Source organism: Sinocyclocheilus grahami, unplaced genomic scaffold (assembly GCF_001515645.1).
Source record: "Sinocyclocheilus grahami isolate Dianchi unplaced genomic scaffold, SAMN03320097.WGS_v1.1 scaffold1324.1, whole genome shotgun sequence".
NCBI lineage: Eukaryota > Metazoa > Chordata > Actinopteri > Cypriniformes > Cyprinidae > Sinocyclocheilus > Sinocyclocheilus grahami.
The window spans coordinates 93,005-117,103 of NW_015506503.1; the positions used below are offsets into that span (position 1 = coordinate 93,005).

General features: G+C 35.0%; 1 protein-coding gene across 1 annotated transcript in view; it reads left to right on the plus strand.

Annotated features, from left to right (window-relative positions):
• The first annotated feature begins 1,172 nt into the window (after positions 1–1,172).
• Positions 1,173–24,099, plus strand: part of LOC107569220 (kinesin-like protein KIF21A) — a 52,014-nt gene continuing 29,087 nt past the window's right edge. Inside the window, exons 1-4 of the mRNA XM_016255249.1 lie at positions 1,173–1,436; positions 17,097–17,319; positions 21,279–21,461; positions 21,828–21,977. Coding sequence (XP_016110735.1) covers positions 1,393–1,436; positions 17,097–17,319; positions 21,279–21,461; positions 21,828–21,977 — 600 coding nt within the window. The 5' untranslated portion in view covers positions 1,173–1,392. The remainder of the gene's footprint in view (positions 1,437–17,096; positions 17,320–21,278; positions 21,462–21,827; positions 21,978–24,099) is intronic.

Sequence of the window (24,099 nt, forward strand, 5' to 3'; positions counted from 1 at the left end):
TCACCGGACTAAGCAAGAAACATGTTCGTCATCATGTTTTAGATTTGTTTCTCAGTTCTACTGTTTCATGTCAAGTCGTATTATTAGGTCGTTTCAAAATGTATTGCACATACGTTGTCCTTTCATTCAGACTGATATACTGTGAAGTTTGTCTGACAGCTGTGATGTGTTTATCTTTAATACAATTTTTAACTTTTTCATTCAAATACTGAATTTCATTTGTTTTTTTATTTTTGTTTCTTATTATTTTGTTCGAAACCCTACTTGGTTAGACGATTTCATTGACTAGTTAGCTAGTCTTTGTGAGCAAATACAACAACTATGCCAGACTCACAATTACCTTCTTTTTTTTTTTTTAAAGAACACAAATTTAACCAGAACCTTGCCTGTGCACTCCTAGGATGTGCTTATATGGATTTGCATCCCAAAAGTGTAAATAGTTGTCCATTGTCACCTGACTCCTTGCCCATATGCTAGGTTATATTTTTTAACCAATCGGTTTTTTTTTTAGTATACTTGAATTATATGTGAATGAGGCTTGACTATGTCAAGTGTCAACAATCAACAAACTGTAATAAAATCAGCCTGTAAATAAAATGTTACAATCAAAAACATATAAACATTGTGATTTGATTTGTGAAATCTATCTACAAACCCGATTCCAAAAAAGTTGGGACACTGTACAAATTGTGAATAAAAACAGAATGCAATGATGTGGAAGTTTCAAATTTCAATATTTTATTCAGACTCACAATTTGTGCAGTGTCCCAACTTTTTTGGAATTGGGGTTGTATCTATTTCATACGTGCAATACTGTGTGTGTCCAAATGGAGGTGCTGTAAGATTGATACTTTCTGTCTGTAGCCAACCAGCAGTTACAAAGTATTCAAGAGGCTTGTGCTATAATCAAGTTAAAACAAAGTGAATTAATTAATGAAATTAGAAAAAATAATTATATATATATATATATATAAAATCCGATACAATAAAATATCCAGTACAATATAAATATATTATAGGCATATATATTGAATAATTTACATGTCCCAAGCAAGCCACCTATGCTGTCATGTGTGGCTGTGTTGTGGAGAGGAGGGCGTGGTCTGAGGCGCACGATGAAGGCGTGGCGTGGTGACGTCATCTTCAGGGCACTGAGGGCAGATGATTGTGTGTGTGTGAGCGCAGCTAGACATGTAACGCGCGGCGCCGAACACGAGATCTTTTATTTCATATTTGCATTATTTTCCTGTCAAACGAGCACCCGTTTGGATCATTTGAGCTTTATCATGGCAGAATAGACGCCGGGAGGGACGCTCTATTTGTGTCTGCTTCTTAAGCCGATAAAGAAAAGGAAATTCGGCTATATTTATCTCTTGTGTCCTGACCGGGAACATGTCTTCGGGACAAGATGAGAGCTCAGTGCGCGTGGCTGTCAGGTATAAGAATATACATTTTTATATTTCATGTAGTATACTGAAGAGCCTATAAAGTCTCACTGATGCTCCGTATGGGCCCGCCTCTCATGTACCTGCTACAGTGTCACACCATCATCAGGGCTTTATGTTCTGCACGAGCTCATTGTGTTGATGCAGTGTTTAATACATATAAGATTAGATGCATGCGTGGCATAAATTTTTTTTACCCTCTTTACCTTATTTTGAATCCTAAGTCAGGCTGTAGGGCCTTATTGTGTTGAGAAACGTATCTGATGTATAATTAAAGTGTTAGTTAATTAGCTACTGTTTTACAGTAACATAAGATCAAATGGGGTATCGATTACATAGATTTTCTTTTATTTCTCCATCTGTTCATGTCTGACTTCTATTGATTAAGAAGTGGTCAAAACTGTTACTGTATGTGTCATGTTACTGTATGGCTGCAAGGCCTTATTGTGTTTATATTGTACTTGTAGTGGTTGATAGATATGCAAATATAAGACTATATAATGTCTTTTTACTTTACTCTTCTGATTATTAAACAGGCCCAGATCATTATATGCATACTTTATTATAGGATTTAGGTTGTCATTTCTCTTTTTTATGCTGTATTTACGCTTTATGACCTTGTTGTGTTTATAAACATGGACTCGGTGTTTCAAATGAAAATATATAATTATATGCTCACATATAGCTTTTCCTTCATTTTGTATATGTTACGTTCTATTGATCAAAGTAACAATAGGTTACTATAACTTAAATTACAGTAAGTTTGTGGGTCCTGTTTTGATTATAATTAATATGCATGTTTTATTGATATGTATATCTGAGATTTTATCTGAATATGTTATTCTCCTGCGGACTCTTGAGCTGAAGAGGGGCTACATCTCAAAATGTCATACCGTAATCAAGGTTTAGGTCACATTTGTTTTGTCAGTTGAACTTATTAGCTTGAGCCTTTGCTTGTATGTTAAAGGGATAGTTCACTCAGAAATGATGTTGTGTACTCATCCATATGTAATTTCAGAACATTCGTTTCTTCTGTGAAACACAAAAGATGACATTTTCTGTAATGTTTTTAACGTCCTGTAGTTTGGACCCCATTGACTTCCATTGTATGGACAAAAATAGTTGACTCATTAATCAAAATATATTGTTTGTGTTTCACGAGCAGTGTTATTAGTATTCAATAGAAATTTTTTATTTTTGGCATTTTATGACTTTTATTTCGATAGGACAGTAGGTCGACAGGAAGCGAAGTGGGTTAGAGAGAGAGGGGGGTGGGATCGGGAAAGGTCCACGAGCCGGGACTCGAACTCGGGACGCCGCAAAGGCGCTACATGTCGGCGCGCTGCCCATGAGGCCATTGGCGCCGACCAATTGAAAAATTGTAATAGTTTTAGTGACCAATAACAACACTGGTTCCACCAAAGAAAGAAAATCATACAGGTGTGGAACAACATGGTGAGCAAATGATGACGGAATGGGCGAACTATCCCTTTAAGTAGTCTGCAGTTAAAGTCTATGTGGGATAATATCTTCTTCATTAAACACATCCTTTTGTGACCAAACTGAAAGGACACACAGAATGCTTCTTTTTTGTGGTTGTAAAAAGCCTCTGTTGAAAAACAAAGGCCGTCTATACGCTCATGTTACATTGTTCTGATAGGCCTCAGGAGCTCTGGTTACTGGAGCTGGCAGACTTTGACCTGCAGCTCAGTTTGCACAACATTTGGACTTAGGCCTAATGTCATTCACTCCACCTCTCTTTATTCTTCTGTCAGATTTCTATGAAGGCATCGTGTTTGCGTATGAAAGCCTGTCAGAGAGAGAACTTTAAATGTCCTAAAACAGGTGCAGGATCCATTGCGAACACATGGAAATGGTTTACTTACGACCTGGACAATCTTGAGAATTGATTTTTTTGGCTTTTATTGATGACCGAGGAAGGGAGTGTATATATTGTTTACAGAAAATGTGAGTGGTCAGTGGTTTAAAATAGTCACAGGTCTGATCTTGAATGTTTTTGCTATAGGTAGGCATTTGAACAATCCGGTACAGATCACATGAGTGTGTTAATCTGTCAGACTGAGTTTAAGTAAGCAGGTCACACTTACAACCATTGACATTTTGGACATTTACCATAGCCACGTATCTTGGCCGATGAATTGCAAGCACGTTGTTTGTGGGCCGTAGAGTTTTCTTTAGATGTCTGCAACATTAAACTGAGTTTGTTGTTATTCAAATAGCTACTGTTGATATAAACATGTCAACATTTTTGCTATCTTTAACTAACATTCTCCTATCTTAGGACCAGATTTACTAAACGGCAAATTAGCGTTAGAGCGCAATTCCATAAAAGTGCCGATGGGAGTGGAAAATTCTGCGGGTGATTTACTAACAATGCGCACATTAAAGAACACAGATGCAGCCAGATCGTTTCCACGATGACCAGCGCAATTTACCGCCAGCTTTTTTGGCCGTTAAATAATGGCGCTAATACCAGTAATTTGACGAGCGCAAACGTTAGTGAATCAAGTTGTGTGCTTCATTGCAACTCCTACAAATGCATATTCAATAAGGTCAGGCACAAAAATAACTGTGTCCATGCCTTTTCAGTGCTAATTCCTCACTGTGTGTCTTTCGTAAATCCTGTCGGTACTATTTTAACGCCAAAAGATGGTTTGAAAAAAATCTGGCCCTAATTTAGCTTTGTAGTAGCAGTTTAGGTAATGCTATAGTTTAGCTAATATTTAGTAGTTTAATTTAGATCATTTAGAAGCAGGTTTGCTAATGCAATATGCGAGATACTATGGCGCCCCCTGTGGCAAAACTGAGATTGCAACACATACAGCTTTATGAATTATACTTGACACGTTTCAGTACACAACATGTGAAATCGAGCTGCCATAATTAGGAGCGTGCATGTGTAGAGTATGTTCAGGCCGTGTTGACATAAGCCGCATTTCCAGTCTCTTACAGTATATTGCACTCACCGCAAAAAGCCTAAAGGTTCAGCCTGCAGATATCACAGTGTTTGTTCAAGCTTGTACTAGCTATATATCTCAGAATTGCTTTGTGGAATGTCTTTAGACTGTGTATCAGTCTTTTCTCTCCACGGGGAATTACATCAGTGTTTTAGTGGCTGGCTTAGCATCATAAAGACAGTAGCAATCTTTATGTCTTTTTAAAATAAAGTGACGGTCAAAGGCCCTGAGATTTCAACTTTTAATCTTCAACATTAATGGAAGACAATCCATCATTCTTCTTCGTTTGTGAGTCCAAAGTCATGGCAACTGTTTAATTATCATTACGTCAATGACAGTATCTCTTGTTTGTAAAACCACGTCTGATGAGGCCCAAAGCCATGTGTTTTTCCTGGCTGGAAACACGTGATTCGGTAACCTTAGTAATTTTTAGTTTATCCAAGCTGCGGTTAGTTGTTGATATAGTACCAGTCTCTACCTGTTACACTGTTGCTTTCTGAAGCACTTCATTTATCTTGTGTTCAGAGACTCTTGGATTCATTCATCTATTGTTGTCCTAATTTGAAATGTAAAAGATTTCTGATTCATAGATGCTGCTCATTGAGAACATCTTTAATAAGTCACAGCTGGTTTATATTGCATTTTGGGTTGAAAGACATTTAAACTACAACCTATCAAGCTTGCACGATTACATTTATGCTTGCACGATTATGACAAAAATCATAATTGTCGATTATTCCCTTGAAATTGTAATTGCGATTATTAATTACGATTATCACAATTTACATTGAATGATGTTTATACCATTGTTTAATGCAACTGCATGCCGTAGATTTATATGAAAATAAAAAAGCTGAAAACACTCTAACTGAAAAACGTTTAGTGCTTTTCTATAGTATTAAGCCTCAAATGTCAAATATGCATCGGATTGGTTTCTTCTTTAAATGATAAAATAGTACAAATATATATTGTATTATAATGTTATACTAAAACTAAAATTAAAATAATGGGAAAAACCCTTAAGATAACATGTAGAAAGAAACGCATCTTAAGCACGCAGAATAACATAAGTGGAATTTGAACGATTAATTGCCGCTTTGAACGATTACATAATTTTGGCATCCATAATTGTAATTGCGATTAGAAATTTGATTAATTGTGCAGCCCTAGTTTAATCCATATCTATAAGTTAAATATAAATGTAAAATATGAACATATATATATATATATATATATATATATATATATATATATGGTCAGTGCACTTTCCACTTGACACATTAGTCTTGGGTTTTGCAATTGACATACTAAAATGTGTGGATGAGCTTTCTCCTTTATGATGCTGCTTTAGTGCCACATTGAAAAAAGAGAATACACTTTTTATGAAAATGAAGTTGTATTGTTACATGAATAAAGCCAGAAAAATTAGGAGACTGAAGTAATTTTATACTGTCAAAAAGTACTTCGAAATTAAACAACATTATGAGAAAAGGCATGATTAACACTATAGGAATAGGATTTCATTTCATACTGGAATTTATTCTACCGTTTATTCTCAAATTATTTAAGATTATGTCTCGTTATAGTACAAGTTTATGACTTTGACGTCATACTCAAAAAAGACCTATAATGACATTATTCTCAAAGCATTACAGTTTTAAACGTGGCGCTAAACACTTCGTTGATACAGCTGAAAGCATTTGACAGCATGTTTCTTAGGGCTTTACATGTGTAGGTTTGAGCAGTTCTCTTGTGGCCTGTAAGATTCCACCACTGGTATATTCAATACCATCGGTCACAGCATTAATATTTTAAGCCCCTGGTCTTAACAACGAGGTGCTTTGTGGAATTACTCTCTGAGTCCGTTGAATTGGTCTGAGGTTTATGTTGCAGATGAATGTATCTCTGTTTGCTTATGGCATGCGTGTAGTTTATTACTTATTTGACCTCTTTTCTCATTATTTTTAGGCTGAAAGGCAAGTGTGGCAAACATCTGTTATTGAGCAACTGAATCCAAACTTCAGATTTCCACCCTTTACTTTGGTTAAAATTTCACCATAGTCATAAGATGCAAAGCAGCCAGTTTGGCTGCCTTCTGCGCAAGGTCGTAAGTGGGTCAATAAGCAGTAAAGCAGTTTTGTTCAAATATTAAGTATTTGAAAATGTATCTCATGATGTCATGTGGTAATTCATGATATTCACAATATTAATACTACAGTCAGAAAAAAATAATAATTGAGATTTTTTTAAATGTTTTTGAAAGAAGTCTCTTATGTGTAGGTAGTCATATTATGAAATATTGTGCAACTTTTTTTTTTTTTTTTTAATTGTAATTTATTCCTGTGATGGCAAAGCTGAATTTTCACCTGCCATTACTCCAGTTTTCAGTGTCATATGATCCTTCAGAAAACATTCTAATATGCTGATTTGGTGCTCAATTATTATCAATGTTATTGGTGCCCAATTATTAATAACTCTTCTTGTTATTGTCAAATATTGAAAACAGTGTTGCTGTTTAATATCTTTGCCTTTTTTGGTTGAATCTTAAATACCCCAAACTTTTCAATGGCATGGTAATGGCAGCACAACATTAATATAATAAGAAATCAGCATATCTTAAAGGGGTCATATTATGCTTTTTTTAAAGATCATTATTTTGTGTATTTGGTGTAACGGAATATGTTGACATGCTTTAATGTTCAAAAAACACATTATTTTTCAAATACTGTACATTATTGTAGGTCCTCTATGCCCCGCCTCTCTCAAACGCTTCGTTTTCTACAAAGTCCCTCCTTCCGACAAGCTGTGAGGGCAAAGCTAAATTTTCACCTGCCATTACTCCAGTTTTCAGTGTCATATGATCCTTCAGAAAACATTCTAATATGCTGATTTGGTGCTCAATTATTATCAATGTTATTGGTGCCCAATTATTAATAACTCTTCTTGTTATTGTCAAATATTGAAAACAGTGTTGCTGTTTAATATCTTTGCCTTTTTTGGTTGAATCTTAAATACCCCAAACTTTTCAATGGCATGGTAATGGCAGCACAACATTAATATAATAAGAAATCAGCATATCTTAAAGGGGTCATATTATGCTTTTTTTAAAGATCATTATTTTGTGTATTTGGTGTAACGGAATATGTTGACATGCTTTAATGCTTTGCAACTTCAGGGATCTTATCTATGCACAATCAGCTTGTAACACTCCAAAGAGAAAGGAAAACTTGAAATCGCATCATATGACCCCTTTAATAAGGATCATGTGACACTGAAGACAGGAGTAATGATGCTGAAGATTCAGCTTTGCTATCACATGAATAAAATACATTTTTTAAATATATTATAATAAAAAACATATATTTTCAAATGTAATAATATTTCACACTGTTTTTAACTGTATGTTTGATCAAATAAATGCAGCCTTTATGAGCTTAACAGAAACGTATATGAAAGATACATAAAATGCTATTTCAATATGCACCATGTCTTTAACCATTGCATCCTTGTGAGTATCCTGACTGGCATAATGTTTCCAGATTTTCAGAAAAAAATGGGTGGACTAGATTAAATCAAGAGCTCCACCTTCTGTTGCAACCCAAATGGATTTTTTTTAGGTCTTCTCATGATTATTTATGAGCCAGCTGAGTAGAACCAACCCTAGAAACCATCTGTCATGTGAATTGATGAGTTAACAGACTCACATGCACACTGGGTTGGGTGGTTTTGTATACAAAGATGATGGCATATAGTACAGATGCTTTAATGTTTACTTAAGCATCTGTGTACAGTGAGACACAACCATTTCCACCACAGCTATTCTGAAAAGCCAAAGATATGTATAATATAACGTTGTCCTGTCACTTGGTCTCTTATTTGGCTCTTTTTTCCATCCCGTTGTTTCCCACATATAATTTATCTAGTTTAAATAGAAAAGTACTTTTATCTAGGCCCTACTTCATAGAGATATCTTGAGTTAGATAGCTTGTGTTGATTGCTTTTGAAATAGCAAATGTGCTGATTATGGACACAGTTTATAAAAATACATTATTAGGAACTCCATTTTGGTTTTCCCCCCCCCACCAATATAATTGTAAAAACAACTAAACAGATTCATTTTCTAAGGAAAATGTCAAGGCTTAAACTATAAATGGCTTAGTTGCTGGGCTATCAAGTATTTTAGCATTCAAAAACAGCACACTTTTCCTTTAAATATCTCCGTTCCAAAAGCAACTGATTCTTTCCATGTATAATTGTTGATGTTTTGTGCCGATGAGCTCATGGGAGCAGATGTGGGTGGATGTTTTGGGTCAGTTGTCATCTTTTTTGCTCCTGCTTGACCCTTAGGGCGGCAGTCGACTAACATCACAGTCACCTGTGGCCTTCCTGTCCATAACCTTACATGTGTGCAGTGAGACCTCTGAGCAGACAGTCAGCCAGAATGGACATTTCCTTTATGTTCAAGTCAAGCCTTAATTTGCATTTTCCAGTGTGATCGAGCGCAGCTGATGCTGTAAAAAATACTCCCCCATTTTTAAAATACACAAGAGACGCGCTTATCCTGACAGGATGTTAAAAAGGTGTCAGAGTTTGAAACAATTTCAGCTTTATGTACAACATCTGTTACATGCAGAAGATTACCACAGAAAATGATTTTGATTCATTCAGTATTTTGTAAAAAGCTATGCAAAGCATTTACATTAGAAGACAATTAGTGCTGTCAATTGATTAATCGCGATTAATCGCATCCAAAGTAAAAGTTTTTGCTTGCATAATATATGTGTGTGTGCTGTGTATAGCTATTAATTATATATATTATATATATATGTATATATATATATATATATATATATATAATACCCACACATGCATGTATATATTTAAGAAAAATATGTTATGTTAATAATAAACTTTTATTATTTTGGATGCGATTAATCGTGTGACAGCACTAAAGACAATGGGCATAAAAGCCTAATTTGTTTGGTTTTATTTTCTAGCAGTGCACATTAAACTTAAAAATAGAAAACAAAGAAAACAAGCTTGTTTGTGCCTGTTTATTAGGTAATTTAAATGAAATCCTCAGTAAAACAGTATAGAAGCCTTGAAATTCAAAACTAATCTGTGCAAAGACAGCACTTTAATCAGGCTTTTAATCAGGACAATGCAACACAGATAAAGTGATAGTTTTGTTGACTGTTCAAGGATGGCAAACGGAAAATGAAGGCGGGGAAATCCTCACATCCCATTTCTGTCTCCTATGCACTCGCCGTGGTCACTCATTTACACAGGAATATTCTGTTCCTGCTTGGGTTGCACAACCTTAGATGGCCTTTCATTGAATATGAACTATCCAGACTTACAGAAAAAGACGATTTCCATGAACAGGATGTTTTTTTACAGCAGTTCCGTGTAGGGTTCGGTGATCATGTTTCTTTTCTGAAATGTTTGAATAGTCAATGCATACACATATGCAAAGGTAATCGTGTAGTCTCACGTTGCAAGAATTTTGACTATCAGCAGGTCTGGGCAGCTGTGCAGTTTCATACTCTATGCAGATATGCAAACGCAGACTTACTGTAAATGCTTAGCCAATGCATTGCAAGCCCAATGGCGTTACCTTCAAATGTCTATGCCATTAAACTGGTGTTATTATTCAGTTAGGTCGCTATAAACACACAGTAATGACTGTTATAGCGCCCTCTGTGGTAATCGTAAAAATGAAACATTCTTTCTTTGCTATATAAATTCTGGGGTGCATTTCTTAAAAGCATTGTTAGTTTCGTTGTTACCAACAATGTGAAGTTCGACGATTTGTTCAGTGGTTCCCGAGACCATAGTTCCATCAAACGTTCGCAAACAGCATCGTATATTTCTGTCGTTGGAACTACAGCTCTCGACCTTTAAGTGGAAATATAGTTTCTTTTTAGGGAATGTAGTTAGTAGTGACTAGCTTGTTAATTACTCCTGCAATGTATTTAACTCGTAGTTAAGCAGTTACATTGTTGAACCGAAAACACATCCTTGGACTAAAAATATTAACCGACCAACTACAGTGAGGTAATCTTACTGCAATTTCAGATGAACATACAAATTGTACGAATTAATATGAATTAGCTAACAGTTCACCAAAAGGTAAAATAGTTACAAAGTGCCATAAGATTGTGAGGTTCTTTTACTAGATTTTAATCAAAACCACTTAGTCTACCAGCCTTGTAAACATGACACACATTGTGGGCAAACAGGATAAAACCTTTCCAGCTTGACTTTTAGCTGTCAATTTTAGACACTTTTTATCATTATTGTGTGACATATAGCACCCGCGTGCTCTGTGGGTGTGCCGTTATGTGGCTGTTTATCAAAACCATACAGGTTGGATAGATGAAAGTTATTACCTTAATTATTATAATAACTACAACTGTCATTAAGTGTCATTATAGCTTTAAAATGTGGGTGTTATAGATATGTGATCTGTTAGCTGATTTACTGTATTACTTAATACTAGTATAATCAAAAGAATCCAAACCGATCAGTATGTTTATTAGTCAGATTATCCAGAATCAATACAAAGTGGTTAATCCGTGTTCTTGTGTGCTCACACTAGGGCTGGGAGATTTGGCAAAAAATTATTTTCGATAATCGATTATTTTTTTTTACGATTTTTAACTAGTCAACTTGAAAATGTAACTACAACATGATTCAAGTAACTTTTTCTTTATTATCCCTCTAGTTAAGGGAGATTTGGCAAAAAATTATTTTCGATAATCGATTTTTTTTTTTTACGATTTTTAACTAGTCAACTTGAAAATGTAACTACAACATGATTCAAGTAACTTTTTCTTTATTATCCCTCTAGTTAAAGAAAATTCTATTCTAAGTGCAGCACACACGACGTTGTCAACATGATGTAAATATTAAACAAATCACTTGTTAAATATCTTTGCAGAAAAGATGCATTAACTACAACTACATATTGTACAAACTTGTCTTATACATATTATGTGTTCAGAAATAATGCGAGGAAAATTCTTTTAGAAAATCTCAAAAGTCAAGGTAATTCAAATTCAAAATGACTGAAGGTATAACACCAGTAGACTATTATTAACTATAAATGTTCTTTAAAAACAACAGCAGCTTTCAGTCTGTCACCCTGATGCAAACATGAAATATCAGACATACAGTAGTAGTTCTTTACAGGTTTTTTATTCGATTGCGCTGCTTTTCCATAGTTTTTTCTTTGTAAACATGGATGTGTTTGACTGTTGCGCTCGCATCTCTTGCAGCGTCTCATGCATGAAACAGCTTTCTAAAAACACTGCGCTCAAGTTAAAAGAAGTTCACTCCCATCTTCTTGCATGTTTTACCTATTCCACATCTTTGTCAACACAAAAGCGCATTCTGTGTGAATGGCGCTTAGCGCTATATTTATGGTCCTTCACAGAGCGCGTCACATGTCAGCGGTTAATCACGTGCACCGACATGTATGCAGTTGGATCGTTCTTTTCTCTTTACTGTTATCACCGGCATATTGTCAAAATTCTAACAATTGGTAATATTTCTATTCAAAATCGCAATTCCTCGACTTCTAAAAAATAAAATCGTGGCAAAACATTAAATTCAAATTAATCGATACAATCGGGAAAACTGCCCAGCCCTAGTTGACACTATGGAACACATTTTTACTATTTTACAGTAAACAAACACTGAAAATAAGAAAATGTATTATTAATTAATAATTTTCGTTTCAATCTGAGACAAACCAAGACTTTAATTTTGGTTTTAAGTTTAGGCACCAATTCATGATGACGAAAAACAGTGATCTCATATCGAATTATGGTAGCGTCTGTTCTCATCTCAAAAACGATCAATAAATCAGCTGTTAATGAGACTAGGAAATAAAATGTACTCATAATAGCACTCTAATAGGGTCATGTTTTTCTAGGGCAGGATGCATCAGCACTTACCCATCTGTCTCCATCTGCTTTATTGGAATTTTTTTATGTTTTTATTCTGCTTAGTTTACTTTTGGAAATCATTGTGAGCTCATCTGAGATATTTTAGAGGTCAAATGATCCCGTAGCAGACAAAATGGACCCTTGTGCTTCTGGCTGACTAGATAACTGTTGGACCTGTAGAACATAGTCCAATCCACTTAAGCTACTGATCTTTTCCCTGGGAAAGAGGAGGCCGTGGAGATATATTTGTCACTGTAATCGCAGTAATGATGCCCGTGGGTTGAGGTTAACACGTTTAGTCAGAAGTTGAGCTTAATTTTATGCCTTGTGAACAATGTGTGGCCCACCTAATGCATAACATTAGATAATGCTAATTATTCAGCTTTCCTGAGAAAATCCATTGAAAGTCCATTTCACCAAAAATGTAAAGCTTCAAGAAGTTGTCAAATATGTAATTAAAAGTATTCCATATGAATCAAGTGGTCTGGAGAGTCACAATTGTTTTATATAATGAAAAGATCAACTGATCAAATATGGTGAAAGGAAGCTTAAATGTGCTTCCCATTTGTGTTTAAAAGATGAAAAGAAGGAAAGTCATATGAGTTTTGATTAATTATTCTTTTAGTGCTTTTGAGAAAAAAAATGTATTTGGAAAATCCTAATTTAATTCTTATTGTCTGGACCAAATGATCATTTCAGGTGTCAACAGAGATTAATTGATTACTAAGTATGTATTGAGAATAACCGTTCTAGTACTGCGTGATTATGCTTTTAAACAGCAGATTAATTAGCAATTTAGACTCATTATTGGCAGTTATTTCTCTACTTTTGCTCTTAAAAAAAACTAAAGCAGAATCAGTGCTTGCATGTCTCAGAGCAACACACAGTAGTGATGTTTCATTCCTGTATTTTTTTTTTTACAAATTGTTTGAGTGACTAATTCAATGACTCACTTATGAAGGAAGTCACTTCATTCAGTGTTTTTGAACTAATTGGTTCAATGTATGATTCACTCATTCTCAAAGACATAATGGTAGCAATGCAACTGTTGCATAATAAAATAAAATCAGAAATCTAATACATTTCTTTAAAAAAAGGGTTTACAGAGACTTTTTATTTAGAGGTGGCATTTAATTCAACAGTGTGTCTTCTTAACGACATTGTTAAATAATAGTATATTAAACAATAGTATATATAAAAAATAAGTACAATACACAAACAAAAATTATTCATTCATTCATTATATACTATATTATACTGTTTATAATATTATATATTCTAACATGAAATCTAGGTGCAAGGTGCAATAGTATGAGCAAATACATTTGTCAGATGACTGACTAGAGTGTTTTGTGGAAGATGTTGAAATGGGAAATGTATTTCAGTCTCATAAATGTCTCACAATATCTTTTACAGTATGTATAATTACACATGCAGAGGCGTAGTATGGGCTCACATTGACATCATTTGTGGTTAGGGGGTTCTTGGAGTGCATTTGGCTTTACAAGACCAATTTATATATCCTCAAGTCTTTAAAGATTTATAGTGGTCAGAGGTCGTCATTGTAATATGGCTTATTTTTGAGTTATGTGTTCATGTATCCCCTCTAAGCAGCATAGAATGCACTGGCACACTTGAGTAGCTCTGAAATTGAGGAACAAAGTTAACCCTTGAGTGACTGTATTTAGTATTTGAAAGGGATTGGAGACACTAGAGATGTCACTCTGGAAAAGACTGGACAAGACTGTTTGACTAGCATTACTGTCCTAAAAGTGACTTCACAACTGAAAGAGTGAATAGAAGCTTGCTGCTGGAAAATCATGTTACGAACAGAGGTTAAAAACAGAGTAGCACTGTTTAAATTGTTAGGACACTGATTCAGTAACAGTTTGTATGCACAGAATTGTACATTAAATCTGCATACGAGTGTTTTCACGAACAAATCGTAAACTTTTGTGCAACAAAGGCAAATAAAAAGCAACGGTAAATAACATCACTGAAGAGCTTTCAGCTTTACTGGATACTAACATTTCTCTCAGACACTAATGCATTGAATCCTGGCGTCTCTAGAATGAGCAATCTTGCCAGGGTCAACTCTTTGTATTGCATATAAAGTACTGTACTACAGTACATTCACTAAATTTAGTTTTCACTTTAAGTGTATAAGTGTATAAGTGTATTATACGGTAGTAAATAGTCTTAGAGATTCTTTATGCATGAACAACGTAGTGGACTTTGTATAGAGCACAAATTATTATTTATGCCATCCGCTAATGTAACTACGATTGATTGTTTGTGTGTATTGATGGACTGTGGCTACTGAATTGTACGGTGGCCCAGTAGTGCACAACACGATGAAATCGCCACAACACAACGGAAACAAGCTACAGCACAACAAAATCTCCATAACACAATGGAAAAAGCCGCAACACAACGAAATTAGCACAGTACAATGGAAATAAGCCACAACACAACGGAAACCAGTTGCAACACAACGGTGGAAACCAGTCGCAACACAACGGAAAGAAGCCGCAACACAACGGAAAGAAGCCGCAACACAACGGAAAGAAGCCGCAACACAACGGAAAAAACTAATAACATAATTTCAAAATATTGTTGTTTTCATATTTAAGTCATATATCTTGCACAAAAAATTTTATGATTTAGTTTTACATGACATTTATTTGGTAACACTTTATTTCGATAGTCCACTTTAGACATTCTATTAACAGTAAGTAACTTTGCAACTACATGTCAACTAGCAGTTAGTAGAGTATTAGTAGACTGTCTGCTTAATATCTTCTAACACTTTCTTTGTCAACTTATTCTACTAACCCTAAACCTACCCTAACAGTCTGCTCTGAGAGTTAGTAGACATGTTGTTGCAAATTAATGAGAATTAGTTGACATGTAGTTACAAAGTTACTTATAGTTAATAGAATGTCTAAAGTGGACTATCGAAATAAAGTGTAACCATTTATTTTTACCCTCTCACTGACCACTTGCACTGCATTAATTATTGTATTCAGACACATTGCAAGAAACCAGTCGCAACACAATGGAAACAAGCCACAACACAAGGGAAACAAGTCGCAACACAACAGAAACAAGTCACAACACAACAAAATTTGCACAAAACAATGGGAACAAGTCGCAACACAACGGAAACAAGTCGCAACACAACGGAAACAAGTCGCAACACAACGGAAACAAGTCGCAACACAACGGAAACAAGTCGCAACACAACGGAAACAAGTCGCAACACAACGGAAACAAGTCGCAACACAAAGGAAACCAGTCACATTGATTTCGCTGTGTTGTGCACTACTGGACCACCATTTGCCTTCAGTTTTTTACAGGAAAAAAAAACAGATAAATCTTTTCAATTATAATTAATACTAAAAACTAATAACATAATTTCAAAATATTGTTGTTTTCATATTTAAGTCATATTTCTTGCACGAAAAATTTAATAATTTAGTTTTACATTACATTTATTTGGTAACACTTTATTTCGAAAGTCCACTTTAGACATTCTATTAACAGTAAATAACATTACAACTACATGTCAACTAGCAGTTAGTAGAGTATTAGTAGACTGTCTGCTTAATATCTTCTAACACTTTCTTTGTCAACTTATTCTACTAACCCTAAACCTACCCTAACAGTCTGCTCTGAGAGTTAGTAGACATGTTGTCGCAAATTAATGAGAATTAGTTGACATGTAGTTACAAAGTTACTTATAGTTAATAGAATGTCTAAAGTGGACTATCGAAATAAAGTGTAACCATTTATTTTTACCCTCTCACTGACCACTTGCACTGCATTAATTATTGTATTCAGACACATTGCAAGTTCTGCATGGGACTTGCATAACTATAATCATTTACTTTCACATACTTGGTAATGTTAATGTGTGTTGGGTTTACAGCTACAATATATGAATGAGCTCACAGTTTTTATATCATAACCATCAAATTACTACTGTACATTTTTGTAATTCATTTTCAATAAATCATCTGGGTGGACCAAGAGGATACTTTGTGCTCTTAGTATTATATACATTAATACATAAATTCAGAATTCAAGTTTTTTCTGTGATACGTCTCCCTTCAAAAAATCATCAGAATAAGGGCTAAAAAGTAAAAGGCAGAGCAGCAGGTTGTGTTGGAGGAAAGGTTTAAATAATGAAAACAGAAAACGTGAGTAAATGAATCCCAGGGTGTGACTGTTTACCTATCGTGTTGCCAGAGCTTCCTCTCTCGCTCTCCTCTAACAGAGAACGTCTGTGTTCATGAACGAACTCAGGATTGGAGTGTTTTGGCACTTTCCACAAATACAGTATTCTTGGAAGACCTTTTTAAATCATTAGAGGCTTTTTTTTAAAAATAGATTTGTTAGATAAACCATTATGTAACATAACTAATCTTATAAACATAAAAAAAAATGTATAGACTGTTAGGAATTAGGAATAGGAATTTTGGCCTGTACCACCTCAAAGATCTTGACTTTCTTGACTGTTTCCATGAAATAAAAACATATATCAAATCAATATCAATAAATATCAAATCAGTAGATTATTAAAATATAGAATATATCAACTTTTTAACTGTCATACAACAATTCGCCATTGTTTAATCTAACACCGTTTTAAGATAAAAAAAAAACATTTAGTCAGATAAATAATTTTCCTCTTTAACATAAACACTCTATTTTTCCAGGATTCGTCCACAGTTGTCAAAGGAAAAGATAGAGGGATGTCACATCTGCACGTTCGTGACCCCTGGGGAGCCCCAGGTTGTTCTGGGAAAGGACAAGCCCTTCACGTTTGACTATGTTTTTGACATGGACTCGCAGCAGGACAGTATCTACAGCAACTGCACTGAGAAACTCATCGAAGGCTGTTTTGAAGGATATAATGCCACTATCTTCGCCTATGGACAGGTAAGACTGTAAAATGCCAAGAAACCCAGTGATGAAGTCAAGTTATCAGTCAACATCAGCAATCAGTCAAGAAGTCAGTCAACACTGAAAATGTTTATGTTTTCAGCCCAGAACTTTCTGATCCAGACATTTTCCATTTCAGCCAAGAATTTCATTAGCATTATTGGAATTATTATTGAGTTAAATGTTCTGAACACAACTTTTAGCACACTCTCATGGCAGTTCAAAACAATATATTTTGTTTTGGCAAATTTTTATGAATCTTGTTTTCATACAGTCTGTTTATGCGACACTGATGGTTTAGGGTGGACCTTCATGCTTCCCCCCCCCCCCCCCCCATATGAATAGCATTGTACCAATTCATATGAAATCATCACCTTATAAAATAGCTACGTTTTAGTGAATTGTCTTGTTTGAACTCTTTAATAGAGCCAATTCAAAAACCAATTCACAGCTTGCTACATGTTCTTGATTTGTAAGGAAATTAGGGCTGTCAATAGATAAAACATTTAAATCTAATTAATCACACCCTTTTTCTGTAATTAATAGCGATCAATCACACACTTCATGAAATTAAGCATAGACCATGTATCTTGTTTCAAATTTTTATTTTGTCATCATTTGCTATATTCAGCAAAGTAAACCAAAAGATTGAAGGGTGATTCTCAAAAATCTGTATTTTCTGTAAGCTTTTTTTCAAGATAAATGTAGATGTCTAAACACTTAGAAACTCCAAAAGGACACCAAAGAACCAAATGATATAACAAGGAGCCCATATAAGCACATATGAAAGAAAAATAATTCTGTGTTTTATAGTATGTGTACAGTGCAACAGCAAAGAGCTTTTTCACATTTTAGAGAAGTCAAGTTGCGATACCGAACAGGACCACATGGAGATGCCAAAAACACCCTAAACCCATCGCCTGCTGACTGCATATCTACTACACTACACGGATCCATTCAGTATAACTAAACACAGCAACATAAAAATGGCAAATCAAAACATTATCATGAATGTATGGAAATGTCTGTGCCTGTGCATAAATACAATGTGCGATCAGTGCGTCAAGAGTACTCATACACGCATTATTATAACAGACTCACGCGTGCTTACTGTACGACTCCTGTACGCCACCGCAATCGTCTTTACCTTGATTGCAGTCTTCATCCATCAAAACTTTACTAGCGAGACTGGTTATCCAGTCGAGAAAACGTAGTTTGCGTCTCATCTGGCCATACAGCGGTGGGATGTGTTAACAATCCGTTCAGTCTGTACTTCACACAGCACGTGTGACGTGTGAGGGGGCTCGCGCTCTTCAGAGACAATCACAGAATATGACAGAGCTCGTGTTTTAAAGCGAAACACACTGCAATGAATAATTCACTGAAAACGCAACGTGAGTTGTCTGTTCTCTCTGCAATCTCTGATGTAATCAGCCTGGTTTCCTTTATATTAGCGCTGTTTTGGACGGATGTTTGAATGCATTCGCTTACTGGATCATTGGACTGAAAACTTTCCCGGAGTTTAGCAGCTTAAAATGATCTGATCGCAAGCAGAGAAGCAAAATTGGGTTAAAGGGTTAGAATAGAAATTGTGCTTCAGTAACTTTGCGTTAATTGCGTTAAATTATTTTAACGTGTTAATGATTGTAAAATGAATCGCAGTAATCGTGTTAACGTTGACAGGAAATATTTAATTAAATCCTGCAATCTTTTGTTAGTTGTTTTAGTTATCTTAAACTTACCTGTTCAAGTCTAATACTGCAGTGATTAAGTATTTTTGTAGGTCAACCAAGTTAGCATCACCCTGGTTCTTTCAACGAAAGCCCAACAGAATTTTTCAATTGGCTTTAGGCTTACTGGAGAAAATAAGGTCTGTGACCAACAAAAGTTTATGATTGTATGCAAAAATGAACTCAAATTTGATGAATCCTAAAGCCTAAATATAATCACCAGACCTAAATCTAAATGAAGGCTATAAACAACTACACCACAGTTGCAAAACTTCAACGCCACCACTTTTCACTAGTTTCCAACAACTTAAATCTTGTAAGCAGATGAACTTTCCTGTTTGGCGGGATGATGTTTAATGTCCCTAACAACACATTTAGTCCCATTTAGCCACTTGTTAGCTACCACCAGATCTTTTTTTCAAATAAAAATAACAAGGGAGTATTATTGATGTATTTTATGTTTTAGAATAAAACATGAAAATATCTTGAGCTTGTGTTAGCCACAGATTTTATGTCAGACATTTAACCAAATATTCATTCAATAATCCATTGACTTTGTTTCTGGGTTTTGGTCTGCAAAATTACCTCACAATTTACCATTGTTTTTTGAGCCACATTATCACTGGAAAAATCAATTAAGCTATTTAATAGTTATTAATTTAAAAACATGCAGCCTCAAATAGCTTTCAGTGTAGTACTTATTTTTTGTTTGTAGATTGTTTCAGGGAAAATGTCGGAAACTTAAACTTGTTGGAAGCATAATAGTGTTGATGCTGAAGTCATGCAATTGTGGTGTAGTTCATTTATAGCCTACGTTTAGCTTTTTACTTCTGCCGACTTATTTAGGTTGCAAAATTCCTAAAAGTTGTGTTTCTAACTACATTTTTAATGGTATAACTAGCAAGTACATATATATATATATATATATATATATATATATATATATATAATTTTTTTTTTTTTACAAACACAAAGCAGTGACAGTATAAGCAATTGTGGAGCATGCTACACATCAAGCAAAGCAAACAAACAATGAAACTTTTGTCAGACCCTGAACGATGGACATGTTCAGACAAGAATGCTGCATTTTTTTTAGTAATCTAACACTAATAGATTACTAAAAAGGTCTGATCCCCTCAGTCCTAATGCGTAGTTTTTTCCCCCAACAGAGGTAGTGTATTACATCTTAAGTTCTTTCTTTGAATAATGATAAAAAAAAACTCTCCCTCATGAGAGTTCCGCCTCTTCGTCAGCCTTTTCTGGCTTTGTTAATTCTCTCCCTGTTGTTCAGGGGTCTTGTCTTCCTGTCAGCGTCTCTTTCAGTGGATGATGTGCGCTCAGGCCCCGTGTGTCATTCCTCTGTGTGTCTATGGTGACAGAGACCCCAAACTTCTTTTGTCTGGACTGTCACCCCCACCCCCACCCCCCTCTGTTGCCTCAGCTAAAAGAAAATGTCTCTGCTTCACATTTACCACACATACCAACAGCACAGGCAGGTTTTTCACAAGACTATGGGTTGTTTTTTTTACCCTAAATGAGTTTTGACTCATTCTGTGGAAAGAGAGAGATATTCAGTAAAAATTGTGAGAAATTAATCACTATCTATCTATCTATCTATCTATCTATCTATCTATCTATCTATCTATCTATCTATCTATCTATCTATCTATCTATCTATCTATCTATCTATCTGGCTGTCTGCCTGTCATCTACATATATATATATATATATATATATATGGTTAAAAAACAAGCATTGCCTCATTCACTTTGATTGTAACTGCATTACTGTAAATGTTTTCATCTTGCTTTCATGTTTGTGCAAACTAAAGGGGCAAGTTGAAATTATTTTTGTGGTATATATATATATATATATATATATATTGCTATTTTCATGTAGAGAAGAAAATATATGAGCTTGACATTTTTGTGTTTAAACCTTCCAGAACATTTCCCTCATTGACATTCAACAGCATTATACAGCATATAACAACATTACTGTAAATGTTTTTCCTGTTTGTTTGTTCAAACTGAGGGACAAATTGAATTTATTTTCCTCGGTAATTGACAGCATGTTGCAGGTGGTGTCCATAGACTTTGTATTGGAAATTATCTGAAATATTCCTTTAAGGTACAATGAGGAACTTTGAAACACATCAAAAGTTAACTAAGAATATCCTCTGTTTGAGTGGACTTGTTTATCTCACATCCTCCTGAATCTTTCCAGACCGGTTCGGGAAAGACCTACACCATGGGCACGGGCTTTGACGTGAACATCAATGAAGAGGAGCTGGGAATTATTCCACGGGCCATCAGCCACCTCTTCAGAGGCATCGAGGAGCGCAGACAGGCCGCCACAGAACAAGGGCGACCCGTACCTGAGTTTAAGATCAACGCCCAGTTCTTAGAGGTAAATAACAACCTTAACTGTCAGTTTCACTTGTAGTTTGGCTTCATCTGAGCTCAAGAAACTACCATTAGCCAACTTTCAACTGACAGATGTGTTATTTCTGGTCTTAATGGAAGTGAAGATGTTGAGTTATCTCTCCATATCAGCACTGAGGTTTAAATATATCCTCTGATAAGTGTAACAGAGCTGCTGTCATGCAAAGGGTGGTGTTGACAGCATGCCACAAATGTAACACGCCTGTCTTAACTTTGGCAGAGACTGGCAGACGTTGGAGATGTTAGCATACATGTCTGAGCTTGGTTAATTAATTACTTAACCACTCCTGTATATTTTCAGCTGACTAAGGTGCGGTGTTTTGTTTCATAGTTGTACAATGAGGAGGTGCTTGACCTGTTTGATTCCACTCGAGATATGGAGGCCCGCAAGCAGAAATCCAACATTAAGATCCACGAAGATGCCAGTGGAGGGATTTACACAGTGGGAGTCACAACACGAACTGTTAGCTCAGAAGCAGAGGTTGGTTTTATACTAGGATTTGAGGACATATCTTAAGCCTTTCTGCATTTGCTAAAATTTATATACTGTATATACTATAATCTTTTTTTCAGGAGTTTCCCCCCCATAAAAAATAAAATAATTAGTGCCATCAACTCGATTAATCACGATTAATCGCATCCATTTAAGTAGGGATGCACCGATACCGACTCCTGTACTTGTACTCGTACTCGTTAAAATACCCCGATACCACACAGCATGTGTTAAGTGCCATATTCAGACAATGAAACACCGACAGCAGAACAACAGACAGCAGAATGGAGTTATTAGAGATTAAGGATGTCTACGAAGTATATGTACAGTGGGGCAAAAACGTATTTAGTCAGCCACCAATTGTGCAAGTTCTCCCACTTAAAAAGATGAGAGAGGCCTGTAATTTTCATCATAGGTATACCTCAACTATGAGAGACAAAATGAGAAAAAAAAATCCAGAAAATCACATTGTAGGATTTTTAAAGAATTAATTGGTAAATTCCTCGGTAAAATAAGTATTTGGTCACCTACAAACAAGCAAGATTTCTGGCTCTCACAGACCTGTAACTTCTTCTTTAAGAGGCTCCTCTGTCCTCCACTCGTTACCTGTATTAATGGCATCTGTTTGAACTTGTTATCAGTATAAAAGACACCTGTCCACAACCTCAAACAGTCACACTCCAAACTCCACCATGGCCAAGACCAAAGAGCTGTCAAAGGACACCAGAAACAAAACTGTAGACCTGCACCAGGCTGGGAAGACTGAATCTGCAATAGGTAAGCAGCTTGGTGTGAAGAAATCAACTATGGGAGCAATTATTAGAAAATGGAAGACATACAAGACCACTGATAATCTCCCTCAATCTGGGGCTCCACGCAAGATCTCACCCCGTGGGGTCAAAATGATCACAAGAACTGTGAGCAAAAATCCCAGAACCACACGGGGGGAACTAGTGAATGACCTGCAGAGAGCTGGGACCAAAGTAACAAAGGCTACCATCAGTAACACACTGCGTTATTCAGAGACCAGATATCATTTTTGATATTTTTTTACTAGTGGGTGCAGGACACTATAGTTCATTTATGTAAGTGAGGATAGCAAAATAGTCACCTGTGACAAATTATACCCACAATTTCTTCATACAGTGGACTACCAGTGAAACTACAAATTTGGGACCAAAAATTATTCAGACTGAGTCTGGGGAAAAAATTGAAATTCAGGTTTGCATGAAGCTGGGTGACAGCATGCCCAGGAGACTACAGGCTGTCATTAAGGCTAAAGGTCACCCGACTAAGTATTGATAGTTGTGTAAATACTATCATACTAACAGCTGTCTTAATTTTTGGTTGATTGTAATCCATTACCTTTCTCTCAAAGTTATCTGACATTATCAAGCTGAATTTGTTCTGACACAGTTTAACTCTGAGTTCTTGTTATATTTTATTACCATTTTCTAAACTATAGTGAATAAACTGTGATAATGTGAGAAATGTTGAAGGTGTCTGAATAAATTTTGGCTTGACTGTATCTATTTGATAAATGAAGGTAACCAACTAACATTATACATACTCTTTTGGTTTCTGTACCCAATATTTAAAACATTTACAAATGCAATAAAAAAATATTGTTATCGGTACTCTGTATCGGCAAGTACCAAAAATAAAATTATCGTATCGGGCGAGTACTGGAAAAAGTGGTATCGGTGCATCCCTACATTTAAGAAATATATGTAATATATATTTATATTTATTAAATCTTATATAAATATACTTTTATTTTGGATGCGATTAATCGGTTTGACAGCACTAAAAATAATTTTTTTTATATAGAAAAAAGTGCAGTGATTTAAAAATAATTGTATTTATCTATAAATGTAAATAATTTTTTTATTTTAATTTTTATTTTCAGTTGTTTTAAATAAAAGTTGTTTATTATATTTATTTTTTTATTTTTGTCAGTTTTTAATACAAATCAATTAGTCAGTGGTATTGTTTACATTTTCCAGATCTATTACAAAAATAAATTGTTAAATTATATATATATATATATATATATATATATATATATATATATATATATATATATATATATATATATATATATATAATA